Below are 12,625 nucleotides of genomic sequence, written 5' to 3'. Positions count from 1 at the left end.
AATAAATCAGAAACTTATCTAAAGTCAAGGCGGGATATATTTTTTCCAATAACTTATTTTTCTATATAATTTTTTTTAATAAAACTTCATCAACTAATCTATCAAAAAAAATTCACTATAATATTTTTATTAAGTCATAGGTCAACTAAAATATATTATCCAACATATAAGTCATAATTTATACCGACTCAAACGGGCTTATATGCGTATCCCGGAGTTTCTGCAATAAAAAAATATTACAGATATGATTATAAAATCTTTGACATAAAACTGACCGTTATAATGGACTACAATAGCTTTACTTGAGCACTCCTGTTCCCATAAATTACTAAGCACCCCCGGAATTTGTAATTGCATAATGCTTAATGCAGAAACGATCTTCCAGTCTAGCAGGGGGGTTTATTCTGTCCATAACCCTGGCCTTGACATAATCTTTGTAATAGAATCCTCTGTATTGTGGTGGCTCACCAATCTGTGTTGTGAATTGTGGTAATGGCTCCACCCACTTGTCTCCGTCCAAATTGTAAAAGAATGCATAAGAATTTCTTGTTGTTTCTTTCGGTCTCACCACCCTATGTGTCGCACTCTTGAATTTGTTGTTGCTCAATACCTTTTCCCATCCAATAGCAGTCGAACATAACAATTAGAGAAGAAAATGTGAGACGTGGATTATATACAGATCAGGGACGGAACCAGAAATTTAGATTGGGGTGGGCTTGATAAGTCAATAAAGAATAAAAATATATCTACTTGTATGTTTATGAGGTCGAAAGACCTGATGTGCTGAGATCTAATAGAGATATACTCGCTGCACTATACTTGGTATTGATAAAAATAGAACTCCACCTAGTTACTCAGTATTTTCTATTCTCTTATCTGTATCTAGTTGATTATATTGATGGGCTGGGCTTAATTAATAGTGAGCTTGGATTCACATAACACATAAATTGCATAGCATATATAACTACTATATTATTTTTTCAAGAACTACCCTGGGCTTAAGCCCAGGTAAGCCCCTTAACAGCTCCGTCTCTGATACAGATAGATACGCAAATTTGAGAAATTAGGGCTTATTTCAAAAAAAAGTACAATTATATGTACTTTTCTGCAGAAATAAATCCTTATTTCTGAAAAATAAGGTTAGCCAAACGGCCACTATGATTTGCCAGGTTCAAGATATGTTGAAAATTCATGTACCTGGATCACATCACCTACATTGACTACTAATGTGCCTGGGGCTGGAGGTATCGGAATCCATTCACCATTATGGAGTACTTCTAGACCTCCGATATCATCCTGTAACACAAAGGTCACTACATTTCCATCCTCGTGTTCTGATTTCCCAGAGTTTCCGATATCAGAAGCTGGTAAGTAGTACAGTGACACCAAAAAATCAGAGGTCCTAATGTTGTTATAATCTTTGAGGAAGTCTGGGGGCAATTCCAAACAGTCATTTATAATATTCTGTACAAGGAAAGCTAGGTTGCTGTATCGAGCAAATATATCCTCTAACACTCCCCTGTCAAAAACATTCAATTTCAGAGATATGTAGACACAAAATTACCAAAGTGTTCTGTTCTAAATTTTGTCTTGAACAGAAGAAACATATGTGTATGATAATCTCGGCCTGGTAGAATGATATGCTACCTCAGTGTAGATTAGGATATATACAAAAAATCAGGGTTAAAACCACAATTATTTAAGAAACAATAGATACCTACGTCGTGTTTGGTTGGGTATTATAGAATGAAATGACTAAATGATAAATGAAATAATAGAGATAGGAAGGAAGTTTTAAAAAAAAGTCGAGTGACTGCAAAATTGTTAAGATGGAATTTGAAAAGAATTTGATTATACAAGGAAATTTATCATTTTTTTCTCAAATGGGATGTGATCTCTAATGTAAGGAAAGGAACGAAGAAAAGAATGAAATCCAACACAATTTATAACATAGTTCAAATTCTATTCTATCTCTTCCAAATTTATTCACCCAAATCAAACACAACATACTTTGATTAATCATATAAACTTATAACGAGCACCATTTAAATAATCAACAAAGATAAAATGAGTTCAATGTCATATTATCTGTTGATTGAAAATTGGCTTGTTAGCTATCTGTTGATCACATCTTGAGACATGATAGTCAATTTAAGTTTTAACACTAATGTATCTAGAAAATTTATAAGTTTTGAGAGCATCTCCATGAGAAAAGTCCGTCCCCCGATTGTTCCTTAAAAACAATGCTAACTTGTTTTCCTCAGTAATCATCAGTATTCCTGTGTAGTTGAGATTTTCTTTTTTGATGTAAGTCCATAACTAATAGAGTAACTACTTTTAAGTAATTAAATATTGGATTTTTTAATATGTTCATGATTAACAACCGTTTTTTTAATCAGGTAATGAATTTCTATTGGATCCAATCTCATTAACAATGATCACTCGTGTATATACATAAGAATTGTCGTCAATAAAAATCTTTCATCCAAATAAAAAATAGTTAGGCACATGCTAGAAAAATCCGAAATAGACCCGATTCACGAGAGATGAAAGTGAGTTGGGCTTACTTGAATTGAGGTGGATTTTGAGGGAGCACGTTATGAGGAGAACCAGCTTCAAAAATGGACAAATACTCGTTCTTATCAGGCGAGTGCTCAGGTTGCTTACTAAACCCGGCCGGCTTGGGGACTCCTGGACCAGCTACGCACTTGATCTTCTCTTCTTCCGGGTACTCGAAAAACGTCTTGGCAAGTTCAAGTGAGGTGTTCATGAGCTCCACCGGTATACCATGGTTTACTATCTGAAAAAAACCATATTCGCTACATGCTTTGCTTATTTCTTCTTTCACCACCTTTCTGCTCATGCTCCTACTCTTGGTACTAACATGTCCATTGCTCTGTCCTCCTAATTCAGGGGGAGTGATGAATGGGGAGAGATCTATTGTGGGAATACTAGCACCACTTGCCATTGCTTAATTTCCTTAATTTTTTTTAGCCTTTTATGTGATAGTAAGGTTTGAGGTCGTTTGGTGAATGGTGAGGTATGATATTATGGAATGGTTTGGCTTATGTGGGAAAAAAAGTATATACACTTTCTATTTGTTTTTAAAATAAGATTTTACTTTTTAAAAAAAGTGGAGGAACAAAAGTCGAACCACAATTTTATTATTTTAAAATTTTGTTCAAGATTTGTAACATTTTGAAACTTTTAGTTGAATTTATTCTCTTCTTTTTAATCTTTTCTGTAATTAGTATAATAATAATAAAATTCGGAAAAGAACATAAGTGAAATTTCTTTTTCTTTACAACTACCACATTGCGTGTAAGATACAGTGTCTATGATAAGTCATTTGAATTATTTAGTTTCTTACTGCTAAATTCCAAATCTTTCATCGCCACAAACTACATTTTCATTGGGATGGAAAGACAGACCCGTAACAAGTGACAACTGAGGATACCTTGCCCCTTAAATCAACTTGATCAAAGTGGAAAGTCTACTTGCGGACGTAAACACATGTAATTTTTGAAGCCATTCCAATAAACTTAAAAAAATATTTTGAAAAATAAATTAAAATTTATAAGTGATTAATTAAATAAAAACTAGTATTTTTACAAGTGCTTGGTTTTTTAATTAAAAAGCTTGTTGGGCAACCCTAAGCAAACCGAAGCACGGTTTTGTTTGATTTGAAGTCTGTTTTGGTTTTTCTTGATTCTCGTTTATTTAAAGAAACAGAATCACATTTAAGAAATATTTATTTTAGTTTTAACTTCTTTTTTATATTCTCTTCTAATGGTTTTTTACTTTTTAAATCACCAAACATTTTAGATAATATAGTTCAAATATTTAGATAATTTATAATTCACACTATTTAAATACATTAATAACATATAACTTATTAATAGCTTATAATTCATTTTTTATTTAAATAATAAATAACTTATTTTAAATTTAACTAAAGGTTCCTAAATAATTGCAGTTATGTTTTTTTGGCCGGCTTTTCAACACTCATTTAAAATATCATTTCATAATATATTTTAAAAAGATTTTCTCTGAATAAAAATTTAATGTATAAACTTTTATTTTAAAAAGTTTAGAAAAAAATTATGAACCTATAAATTATAAGAGATTCAGAATATGTGCAAATAGCGTGCATGTTAATGCGTTTTAAGTACAGTAGTACACAACCGAAATGACGCAATAATGTGAAGTTAATTATGGATCTCACTTTCCCAATTTTACACATCTTTCTCACATGCCTTGGAATAAGGAAAGATTATCCTGAAAGTCGATTAATAATAATAAATTACTTTTTTTGAATTATTAAAAGGAAAAAATATTACATCACAAAGATTAGTCAACAACCGGATTATTCCTTTTTCTTTTGACAAAATATAACTTTTAACTTTACAAATGAGTATCTTTTCACTTATTTGGGTTATTAAAAAATAGAGAATTCGCTTTGTTGTTTACGATTCTTTTGGTATGCTTTCATAATTATTCAAAATTCGTGCTCTAAAATTCCGGAGTAGGGTGTAAAGTATCCATCCAATCAATTTTCAATTTTTTAAATATTTTTATATAACTTAAAATTATATTCAAAGAATATTTTTTGAAAGTATTGAAAAAAATATTTTAAAAAGGAACAATTTTTTTCAAAAAGACGGTGGGCCGTTTGGCCAGGTTTAATTTATTGCTTAAAGTAAAATAATGAAGTAAAAATAAGAAATTAATAAGTTAATAAGTGTTTGGAGAGAAACAAGCTGTGAGAGAAGCTAGCATAAATCTCCAAGAGCCTTGTTGCTCCTAAATATAATATAAAAAATATGGCTCTTAGCAATTTAAAACAAAGTTAAGAGTCTAAACTCCAACAATACTCTCTACATCTCTTTTCTATTTCATATTTTATTCATATATTGGGCTCCACTACAACAAAAGAGAGAGTGAAAGATGGAAGTGAATTGGATGGAAAGATTTTTTTATTGTAAAAAAATAAGTTAGGAGCCATGTGGTGGCTCTTAATTTTGAGGAGAGAGGAGAGAGAAACAAGAGGCTCTTAAGATTTAAGAGCCACTTAAGAGTCTCTTGGAGCAACATTTTTCTTCTCCCTCCTCAAATCTCAAGTTAGGAGCCTCAATGAAGAGTCTCTTGGAGATGCTCTAAGTTAGGAAAAAGTTGATTCGAGTTCCCAAACAGACGCAGTATAAAACAGGTAGATATGTTCATGTGTTTCTTCGATCAAGTTGTTTATTTGACAAAGGAACGCCGTAGAAATTGGAAATAGAAATTTATCTGTTGAATTAATAGTTCTAGAAAATTTGTGAGAGATTTTTTTTTTAAATAAAACACAAATTTTCAATTTAAACGGATTGTAATTAATAAACTGATGGTTTTTTTAAAAAATTAATCAATTCTTTTGGCAAATAGGAAAATTGTTACAACATTGCAAATGAGTAATTACAATCGGAATACATCACGAAAATGAGAAGTCTTTTTTTTCTTTTTTGAAAAGAAGAACTAATCCAATAATGAATAATTATATGATATTTACAACAAAACAATCAAGTTGAAAAAAATATAAAAGAGATCATACCTGATTACTCCCTCCGTCCCAGTCACTTGTATACAAATGGCAGAGACACGGAGACCAATGAAAAAGTGCAAAAAATGAGTAAAGTTAAGTGAAAAGTGAGTATAGTGGTGGGATCCATTTATATTTAATAATAGATTTGAGATAGTGGAGAAAATGAGTGGGTGTAATAGTGTTTATATTATTATAGAATGGAGATAATGGAAGGAAGTAGTTGATGTAATATTATTTTATATTGTAAAAGTTTACTACGTATGTATACAATTGGTGAGACGTTCAAAAAAAACTGTATAGACGGAGGGAGTATTAATCTAGTCTTACGAAGTCAGATCAAATCATTGGTTGAAGTTAAAAGTCTTGAAAATGCGGCAGAGCTAATGTCGTAGATATTGAACGAGTTCCCACTCACCCAAAAAAATTTCATCAAACAAATACTACAATTTAGAAGGATAAAAATCTTTATTCAGGAATATTATTGAAAAAACAAAAATGAAAAAAAATTGGGACTTCTTATCGAAAAAATTGATAGAAACCCAAACAACAGCCCGAAGATTTTGTTTTTATGATTTCAATAAATGAGTTGGTACTTTTTTTCATGAATTCACAAAAACGAGAAGTTAAACGTGGATCTCAATTTCCCCATTTTACACATCGTCCCACTTTTTTGTAATTCTACTTCCATCCCAAATTAGATGGCCCCGTTGACTTTGGGCACACAATTTAAGGTTCATTGACCGCATAGATACGTGATTTATTTTTAAAATTTTATTTTTGCAAATAAAAATTAAAATATGAAATTTTCATTTATAAAAGAAAAAATAAAAAAAAATTTCGGAAGTAGACGGTCAATGCACCTAAAGTTACGTGCCCAAAATCAACGGATACATCTAATTTGGGATGGAGGGAGTAACACTTAAATAGTCAATCTCCATTCCCGGATCCCCCTAGCACTTTAAACCTCGATGGGTGCTATTTGACTCTACTGGACTCACAACAAAATGAACAACAAAGTGCTCGTAACGGGCGCTTCAGGCTACTTAGGCGGAAGGCTCTGTCACGCATTACTCACTCGCGGATACGCCGTTCGTGCCTTTGTCCGCACAACTAGCGATATATCCGCGCTTTCTGACCATCAAAATGTCGAATTCTCGTACGGTGATGTCACGGATTATGATTCTTTGGCACGAGCTGCTTCGGGATGTCAGATTGTGTTCCATTCTGCTGCTCTTGTCGAGCCCTGGCTTCCCGATCCTTCGGCTTTCCTGACAGTAAGATTTATTTTACGTAATCGCTAAGTGATCAGTTCTCTCAAAATCTCGGTCTCGAGACCGGACTTTTAAATTTTGTATTTAGGTGATTAAAAAGTTGGCCTTTTACTAAATGGAAGTGATAATTAATTTGCCACCAAAGTATAAATTATAAAGCGGCGCTGCGAGAGTGTTATGTTGGTTGATATATTAGCTCATTTGTACTTGAGTGTATTGAGTGGTTATTGTGAAATGCAAGTAACTTAAATGTTGTAATTGTAATGATAGATAAATGTTGGAGGATTGAAGAATGTGTTGAAGGTGTGTAAAGAGACCGCGATGATAGAGAGGATTATATACACTTCTTCCTTTTTCGCTTTAGGCTCAACCGATGGTTATGTTGCTGATGAGAGTCAGGTAGCAATTTATGACTGTGTATTTGTATTTTCATATGATTTGCTTATTAATTGTGTTGGTATGATTATTTTGTGAAATGATTCATTCTGGCAAGCATTGTTTGTTTCTGTGTGTGAGTGAGTGTTTGATTATGATTAGCTTATCGAATTATTAATGGTGTGAAGATGGGATTTTGTGATTAGATTCATGATGCCAAGTACTTTTGTACGGAGTACGAGAAATCAAAAGCCATCGCTGATAAAATTGCTATGGATGCTGCTCTTGAAGGTGTGCCTATTATAGCTGTTTATCCTGGAGTAATTTATGGTCCCGGAAAAGTCACTGCTGGAAATCTTGTTGCTCGAGTGGTATTTACCTACTTCCGTTTTTTGCTGTTAATGATATAAGAAAATGCTGTTTGCCCTATGCGTCCGTATGTGTACATTGCACAGACAGCCTTTACTATAGTTCTTTGATTATTTGTTGAAGCTTAGCCAAATTATCTTACCTAGATTTTCAGTTTTTAGCCGAGCATATCAGGACCATCATATTGAGGATTTTCTTGTGTATAAGTTAAGTGATGATATACAGCATTGGTATGTGATAGCTTATGGCTGGTGATGTACATATTACCTAGGATTTACTGGACAGAGGTCTCCTTGGTTGAAAACTGAGTACATTATAAGCTGAAATTATAGATGGAGGGAGAATTTAAGGGGCTCTAAGGGCGAGTAACTTATTTGTTCATTACTACAGGGGGTACTTGTTCTTCATCTTACAAACAATTAATTCTGATAATTACATGTCTACAAATTGGTAAGGGTACCTTATAAACTAATTGTACTTTAGAGGTTGTGTGTTTGACATGTGATTACTGTCCAAATCATACCATTCTTGTTTCAAAACGTAGAATAATTCATTGTTTTAGCAACGTATAACTCCGAGAGCTCATCTCTTTGGAGCCTTTAACTAATGATGCACATGCATAGAAATGTATCTGTATGCTCTCTGCATGTCAAACTGTAACCTATGGTCTTAAATTTTTTTTCCGTCAGCTGATTGAACGGTTTAATGGACGCTTGCCTGGTTATATAGGCCAAGGAAAAGATAAGGTTTCTTTTAGCCATGTCGATGATGTGGTAGAGGGACATATAGCAGCTCTAAATAAAGGCCGGCTCGGTGAAAGATATCTTCTCACTGGAGAAAATGCGTCATTCATGCAAGTATTTGATATCTCTGCTACTATCACTGGGACCAGAAAACCTTGGTTTAACATCCCTTTATTATTGATTGAGGCTTATGGATGGATATCAGTTTTTGTATCTAGATTAACAGGAAGACTCCCCCTTATCAGCCCTCCGGTATGGTCTCATTTTTTTAAAATATTTGATTCAGAATTGTTTTTTTGTTCACACTACTACTTTTTTGCTCCATCTGTGTAATCAACTGATTATGAAATCTAAAAAAAAAGGCTTAACTGAATGTACAATTTTTGCTTGTTGCAAGTTCAAATCCTGTACTACATAGTTATATATCACATAGTTGGAAATAAAGAAGCTTTCACGAGTTTTTGGGTGATGTTAAGTGTAACATCCCATATCGGTGAATATAGAATTTTCAGGGCCACTATAAGTAAGTCAATAACTAATGTATAACAAAGTTGCTAGCTTTTTTGGACTAATCTGTGGTGAGTTATTGGGTCTGATATGCATGAAGTTGTGGGCTTGGGTCGTTATATTAAGTTTCTCATCTCAGACCTCATAGAAGCAATTTGACTAAGTTTGATGATTCTCTTTTCACCAATAATAAAAATGTTTTCCTTTTGTACTTTATAACTAACGAGGAACCCACAGCTTAACTATACAATACTTTGGATAGTACTTGTACCTTTTCAGCCTCCACAATACTGATCAATGCCATCTGCATTACTAACTTTCACCAGAGCAGCCTTCAGCTTCTGCTACCATCATCACTTCTTTGCTTGTTTAACCCTATCAATTAATAGCAATTTGTAACAATTTGTATGGTTGACATATAGTTTATAAGAATATATGGGTTGTTTTCTGGAATCCGACAAATGTATATCCTGTACAGTTCACAACTCAAACTGTATTATTTTCTTCTTCCTCTCGCTTAAGACTTACCTTCACATGTTCCCCTCTTTCATGCAGACTGTGGATGTTCTTAGACATCAGTGGGCTTACTCTTGCGACAAGGCAAAAAAGGAACTGGATTATAACCCTCGAAGTTTGGAACAAGGTCTGATAGAGGTACCGTCGTGGTTGAAGAGCTTGGGCCTGATAAAATACTAGAAGTTTACTGATGAAAGTTGGTGCTTCTACTTTCACATCTCTTAAATCTAAATAACATACTTTCTATGGCACAAAGTACCTGCGGTTCATTGGTTTACCTTGACCAGAAAATAGCGCTTCATCTGCGACCTTTCTATCAGTTGTCACAGACCAACAAAAGAGGGTGGTGAATTAATAAGATTAGAAAACCATTGACCATCTTAAAAACAGTTCAGAATCTAATAAACTCTACTCTCCAACTACTGCCACCGGCCTCTCTAAGCGACACGTCTCTGTAATGTCAAGTGTAATATAGACAGAACATAGTTCCTTGCAGTGTCTTTGTAGTTCTACCGTTACCCTCATTTTTATTGTACTAGAGATTGAGAATTCAAAACTTAGCCTGAGGCAATGTCTGTGTACTTGGTACAAACTTTGATGTCCCGAGATTTATCTTTTCTGTTATTTTGCCCCAGGGCCACAGTTTTGATGTTGTATGATGCTTCTTCCCAACCTATATGAATCCGCCTGCATTTCGAGTGAGTTTTTTTAAAAAGATTCTTCAACATAATATCACTTTTGTCTATATTACACTTGACATTACAGAGACATATGAAGAAACAATTACTGTTTATTAACAAAATCACTTACACGCAAAAAAGACATATGAAGTTTTTACAGGTAATTGGTAGTTTATATAGTAATGGAGCACTATTACTGAAATATTAAACGTTTAACAACTCTTTCATGCTCAATGAAAAACTTGCAGAAACAATACAGTGTTCAGTAATTACATTGTAGCATTCTTGTTGGGGATAAGATTTAGTGTGATTTGGGTTTCATAATACCACCAAAAGAAGGGTAAATAAAATTAAGATAATATACAATATTCACAATTTGACCTTCTTGTATTTGTGCACACCCAAGTCAAGTTAAATAATGTTCAAGAAAATGGACTTGCACGTAGGACTGACGGCTGCATGAATATAAAAACATCACTCAGTGACAAATTGCAGGATAAAAGGAGCTGGGTAGGTTTCCTGAAAGACTCAACTGTGAGAAATGAAGAAGATGAAGGTGTTGGTGACAGGAGCTTCAGGGTACTTAGGCGGAAGGCTCTGCCACGCCTTACTCGCTCAAGGCCATTCTGTCCGTGCTTTTGTCCGTCCAACTAGTGATGTCTCCTCTCTGCCTTTAGATGAAAATATTGAGTTCTCCTATGGAGATGTTACAGACTATAGTTCTCTACTTGTCGCCGCCTCTGGCTGTCAGATCATTTTCCATTCAGCTGCCATCGTCGAGCCTTGGCATCCGGATCCTTCCATTTTCATAGCTGTAAGATATTATATTTACTTTGTGTAGCGTGTTTATGATTGGACTCTTAAATCCGTGTTTGATGACACTCTTTTAGAAAAAGTGGCGCAGGAAGCTGCTTTTGAATTTTGTTCTACCAGAGATGTTCCTATGTTAATGAAGCTCCTTTGTGTTTTAATATAATGAATGATTACTATGAGATCCAAGTAATTTAAGTCTTGAAATGACAGGTTAATGTTGGAGGTTTGAAAAATGTGCTGAAAGCATTCAAAGAGACGGGGACGATAGAGAAGATAATATACACTTCCTCCTTTTTTGCTTTAGGCTCAACTGATGGCTATGTTGCAGACGAGAGTCAGGTAGTAAATCTATCAGTTTTGTGTCTGTGAATATTTCATTAATCATTTTAATTAATTGGCTATGTTACTGATCGTGTGAGTATCAACGTCTGTGTTCAGATTCATTCAGGCAACTACTTTTGTACTGAGTATGAGAAATCAAAAGTTATTGCTGATAAGATGGCTCTGGATGCTGCATCTGAAGGAGTGCCTATTATACCTCTGTATCCTGGACTTATTTATGGTCCCGGCAAAGTCACTACTGGAAATATTGTTGCTCGCTTGGTAAATTTTCTAGCTGCTTTGATGAGATATCCACATTTTGCTGCCTGTGATATTTGCAAATACTACTACAATATTCAATGCATTATATTTGCACAATTTTTACTCTGATTACTAAATATTAATTGAATAATGAATCTGCATTCACTCTGTATGCCAAAAATTGAATAATGAATCTGTTCATGTCAGATCATTGAACGGTTTAATTGGCGCTTACCTGGGTATATAGGCCAGGGAGCAGATAAGGTTTCTTTCAGCCATGTCGACGATGTGGTACAAGGACATCTAGCAGCTCTTAATAAAGGCCGGCCTGGTGAAAGATATCTTCTTACCGGAGAAAATGCATCATTCATGCAAGTTTTTGATATCTGTGCTACTATTTCTGGGACTGGAAAACCTCGGTTTAGCATTCCTTTATTGGTGATCGAGGCTTATGGATGGCTATCAGTTTTTGCATCGAAAATAATGGGAACACTCCCCATTATCAGCCCTCCGGTATGTACTAAGTGGTTTTATATAGCCGTGTCAATTATTTTTTGCTCACACTACAACTTGGTTAAGGCATCTGATCAGAAAAATTAGTTATATTTCCTTCTGCAAACTAATGAGGAACCCTACTGAGTACTGCATAAAATAATTTTCCGTCTTCTGCTTTTAGTTCCCCTTTCTCATTTGTGTATCGGTTAAAACTTACCATTCACGCGTTTTCTTAATGCAGACTGTGAATGTTGTTAGACATCAATGGGCTTACTCTTGCGACAAGGCAGAGAAAGAACTGGATTATAAGCCTCGGAGTTTGAAAGAAGGTCTGGGAGAGGTACTTCCCTGGTTGAAGAGCTTGGGAATGATAAAATATTAGAAGCTGGCAAATGGAACTGCATTATCTTCACTGCTTCACCAATACACCACTATGCACATTCTTCTGCCATCAGTTGTCACAGACCAACAGAAGGGTGGCCTCTCTAGCCAAGTGACTCTTCCGGTCACTGTAACCTTTATCGTCAAAGTTGTACTGTTATTTCTCTCATTTCTTTGACACGATAATATTTACCCCCGCATTCACATAAAAATTGTAACGGATTTCGGTTTTAACAATTTTTCAAGTAGCATTGCGAGCAATTTATATTTGATTAGTTAGACAGATGAATTTAATTTAATTATTAAATATAG

At 34.3% G+C, this 12,625-nt stretch overlaps 3 protein-coding genes across 4 annotated transcripts; 2 read left to right on the top strand and 1 right to left on the bottom strand.

The window, feature by feature from the left end:
* Positions 1–99: 99 nt before the first annotated feature.
* On the bottom strand, positions 100–3,056 carry LOC108220081 (flavonol synthase/flavanone 3-hydroxylase). Of its 2 annotated transcripts, none has more exons than XM_017393732.2 (3): positions 2,568–3,056; positions 1,198–1,519; positions 100–610 (listed from the first exon to the last, which is right to left on the bottom strand). In XM_017393732.2, the coding sequence occupies exons 1-3, from the start codon at positions 2,966–2,968 to the stop codon at positions 329–331; spliced, it is 1,005 nt and encodes a 334-aa protein (XP_017249221.1). In that variant the 5' UTR covers positions 2,969–3,056; the 3' UTR covers positions 100–328. The 2 variants fall into 2 exon arrangements, with proteins under 2 accessions (XP_017249221.1, XP_017249222.1); XM_017393733.2 differs by having other exon boundaries at positions 1,216–1,519.
* Positions 3,057–6,476: 3,420 nt separating this feature from the next.
* LOC108224133 (uncharacterized) lies at positions 6,477–10,018 on the top strand. The gene is made up of 5 exons (XM_017398702.2): positions 6,477–6,855; positions 7,123–7,251; positions 7,434–7,598; positions 8,286–8,591; positions 9,402–10,018. Exons 1-5 carry the CDS (start codon positions 6,586–6,588, stop codon positions 9,540–9,542), a joined length of 1,011 nt encoding a protein of 336 aa, XP_017254191.1. The 5' UTR covers positions 6,477–6,585; the 3' UTR covers positions 9,543–10,018.
* Positions 10,019–10,467: 449 nt separating this feature from the next.
* On the top strand, positions 10,468–12,561 carry LOC108224131 (uncharacterized). Its single transcript, XM_017398701.2, has 5 exons — positions 10,468–10,856; positions 11,066–11,194; positions 11,294–11,458; positions 11,645–11,950; positions 12,174–12,561. The coding sequence occupies exons 1-5, from the start codon at positions 10,584–10,586 to the stop codon at positions 12,312–12,314; spliced, it is 1,014 nt and encodes a 337-aa protein (XP_017254190.1). The 5' UTR covers positions 10,468–10,583; the 3' UTR covers positions 12,315–12,561.
* The last annotated feature ends 64 nt before the right edge of the window (positions 12,562–12,625 follow it).

Source organism: Daucus carota, chromosome 5 (genome assembly GCF_001625215.2).
Source record: "Daucus carota subsp. sativus chromosome 5, DH1 v3.0, whole genome shotgun sequence".
In the NCBI taxonomy this organism is placed as follows: Eukaryota; Viridiplantae; Streptophyta; class Magnoliopsida; order Apiales; family Apiaceae; genus Daucus; species Daucus carota.
The sequence above is the reverse complement of the archived record's forward strand: the minus strand, read 5'-3'. Positions and strand labels throughout refer to the sequence as shown.

Coding starts and splice junctions, on each gene's coding strand:
- LOC108220081 (XM_017393732.2), bottom strand. CDS start 2,968: ATGGCAAGTGGTGCTAGTATTCCCACAATAGATCTCTCCCCATTCATC. Junction 1,520..2,567: donor CAAAATCCACCTCAATTCAA/GTAAGCCCAACT, acceptor TGTTTTTGACAG/GGGAGTGTTAGAGGATATAT. Junction 611..1,197: donor ATGTAGGTGATGTGATCCAG/GTACATGAATTT, acceptor GGATGGGAAAAG/GTATTGAGCAACAACAAATT.
- LOC108224131 (XM_017398701.2), top strand. CDS start 10,584: ATGAAGAAGATGAAGGTGTTGGTGACAGGAGCTTCAGGGTACTTAGGC. Junction 11,459..11,644: donor GAAATATTGTTGCTCGCTTG/GTAAATTTTCTA, acceptor TGTTCATGTCAG/ATCATTGAACGGTTTAATTG. Junction 11,951..12,173: donor TCCCCATTATCAGCCCTCCG/GTATGTACTAAG, acceptor TTCTTAATGCAG/ACTGTGAATGTTGTTAGACA.
- LOC108224133 (XM_017398702.2), top strand. CDS start 6,586: ATGAACAACAAAGTGCTCGTAACGGGCGCTTCAGGCTACTTAGGCGGA. Junction 6,856..7,122: donor ATCCTTCGGCTTTCCTGACA/GTAAGATTTATT, acceptor TTGTAATGATAG/ATAAATGTTGGAGGATTGAA. Junction 7,252..7,433: donor ATGTTGCTGATGAGAGTCAG/GTAGCAATTTAT, acceptor TTTTGTGATTAG/ATTCATGATGCCAAGTACTT.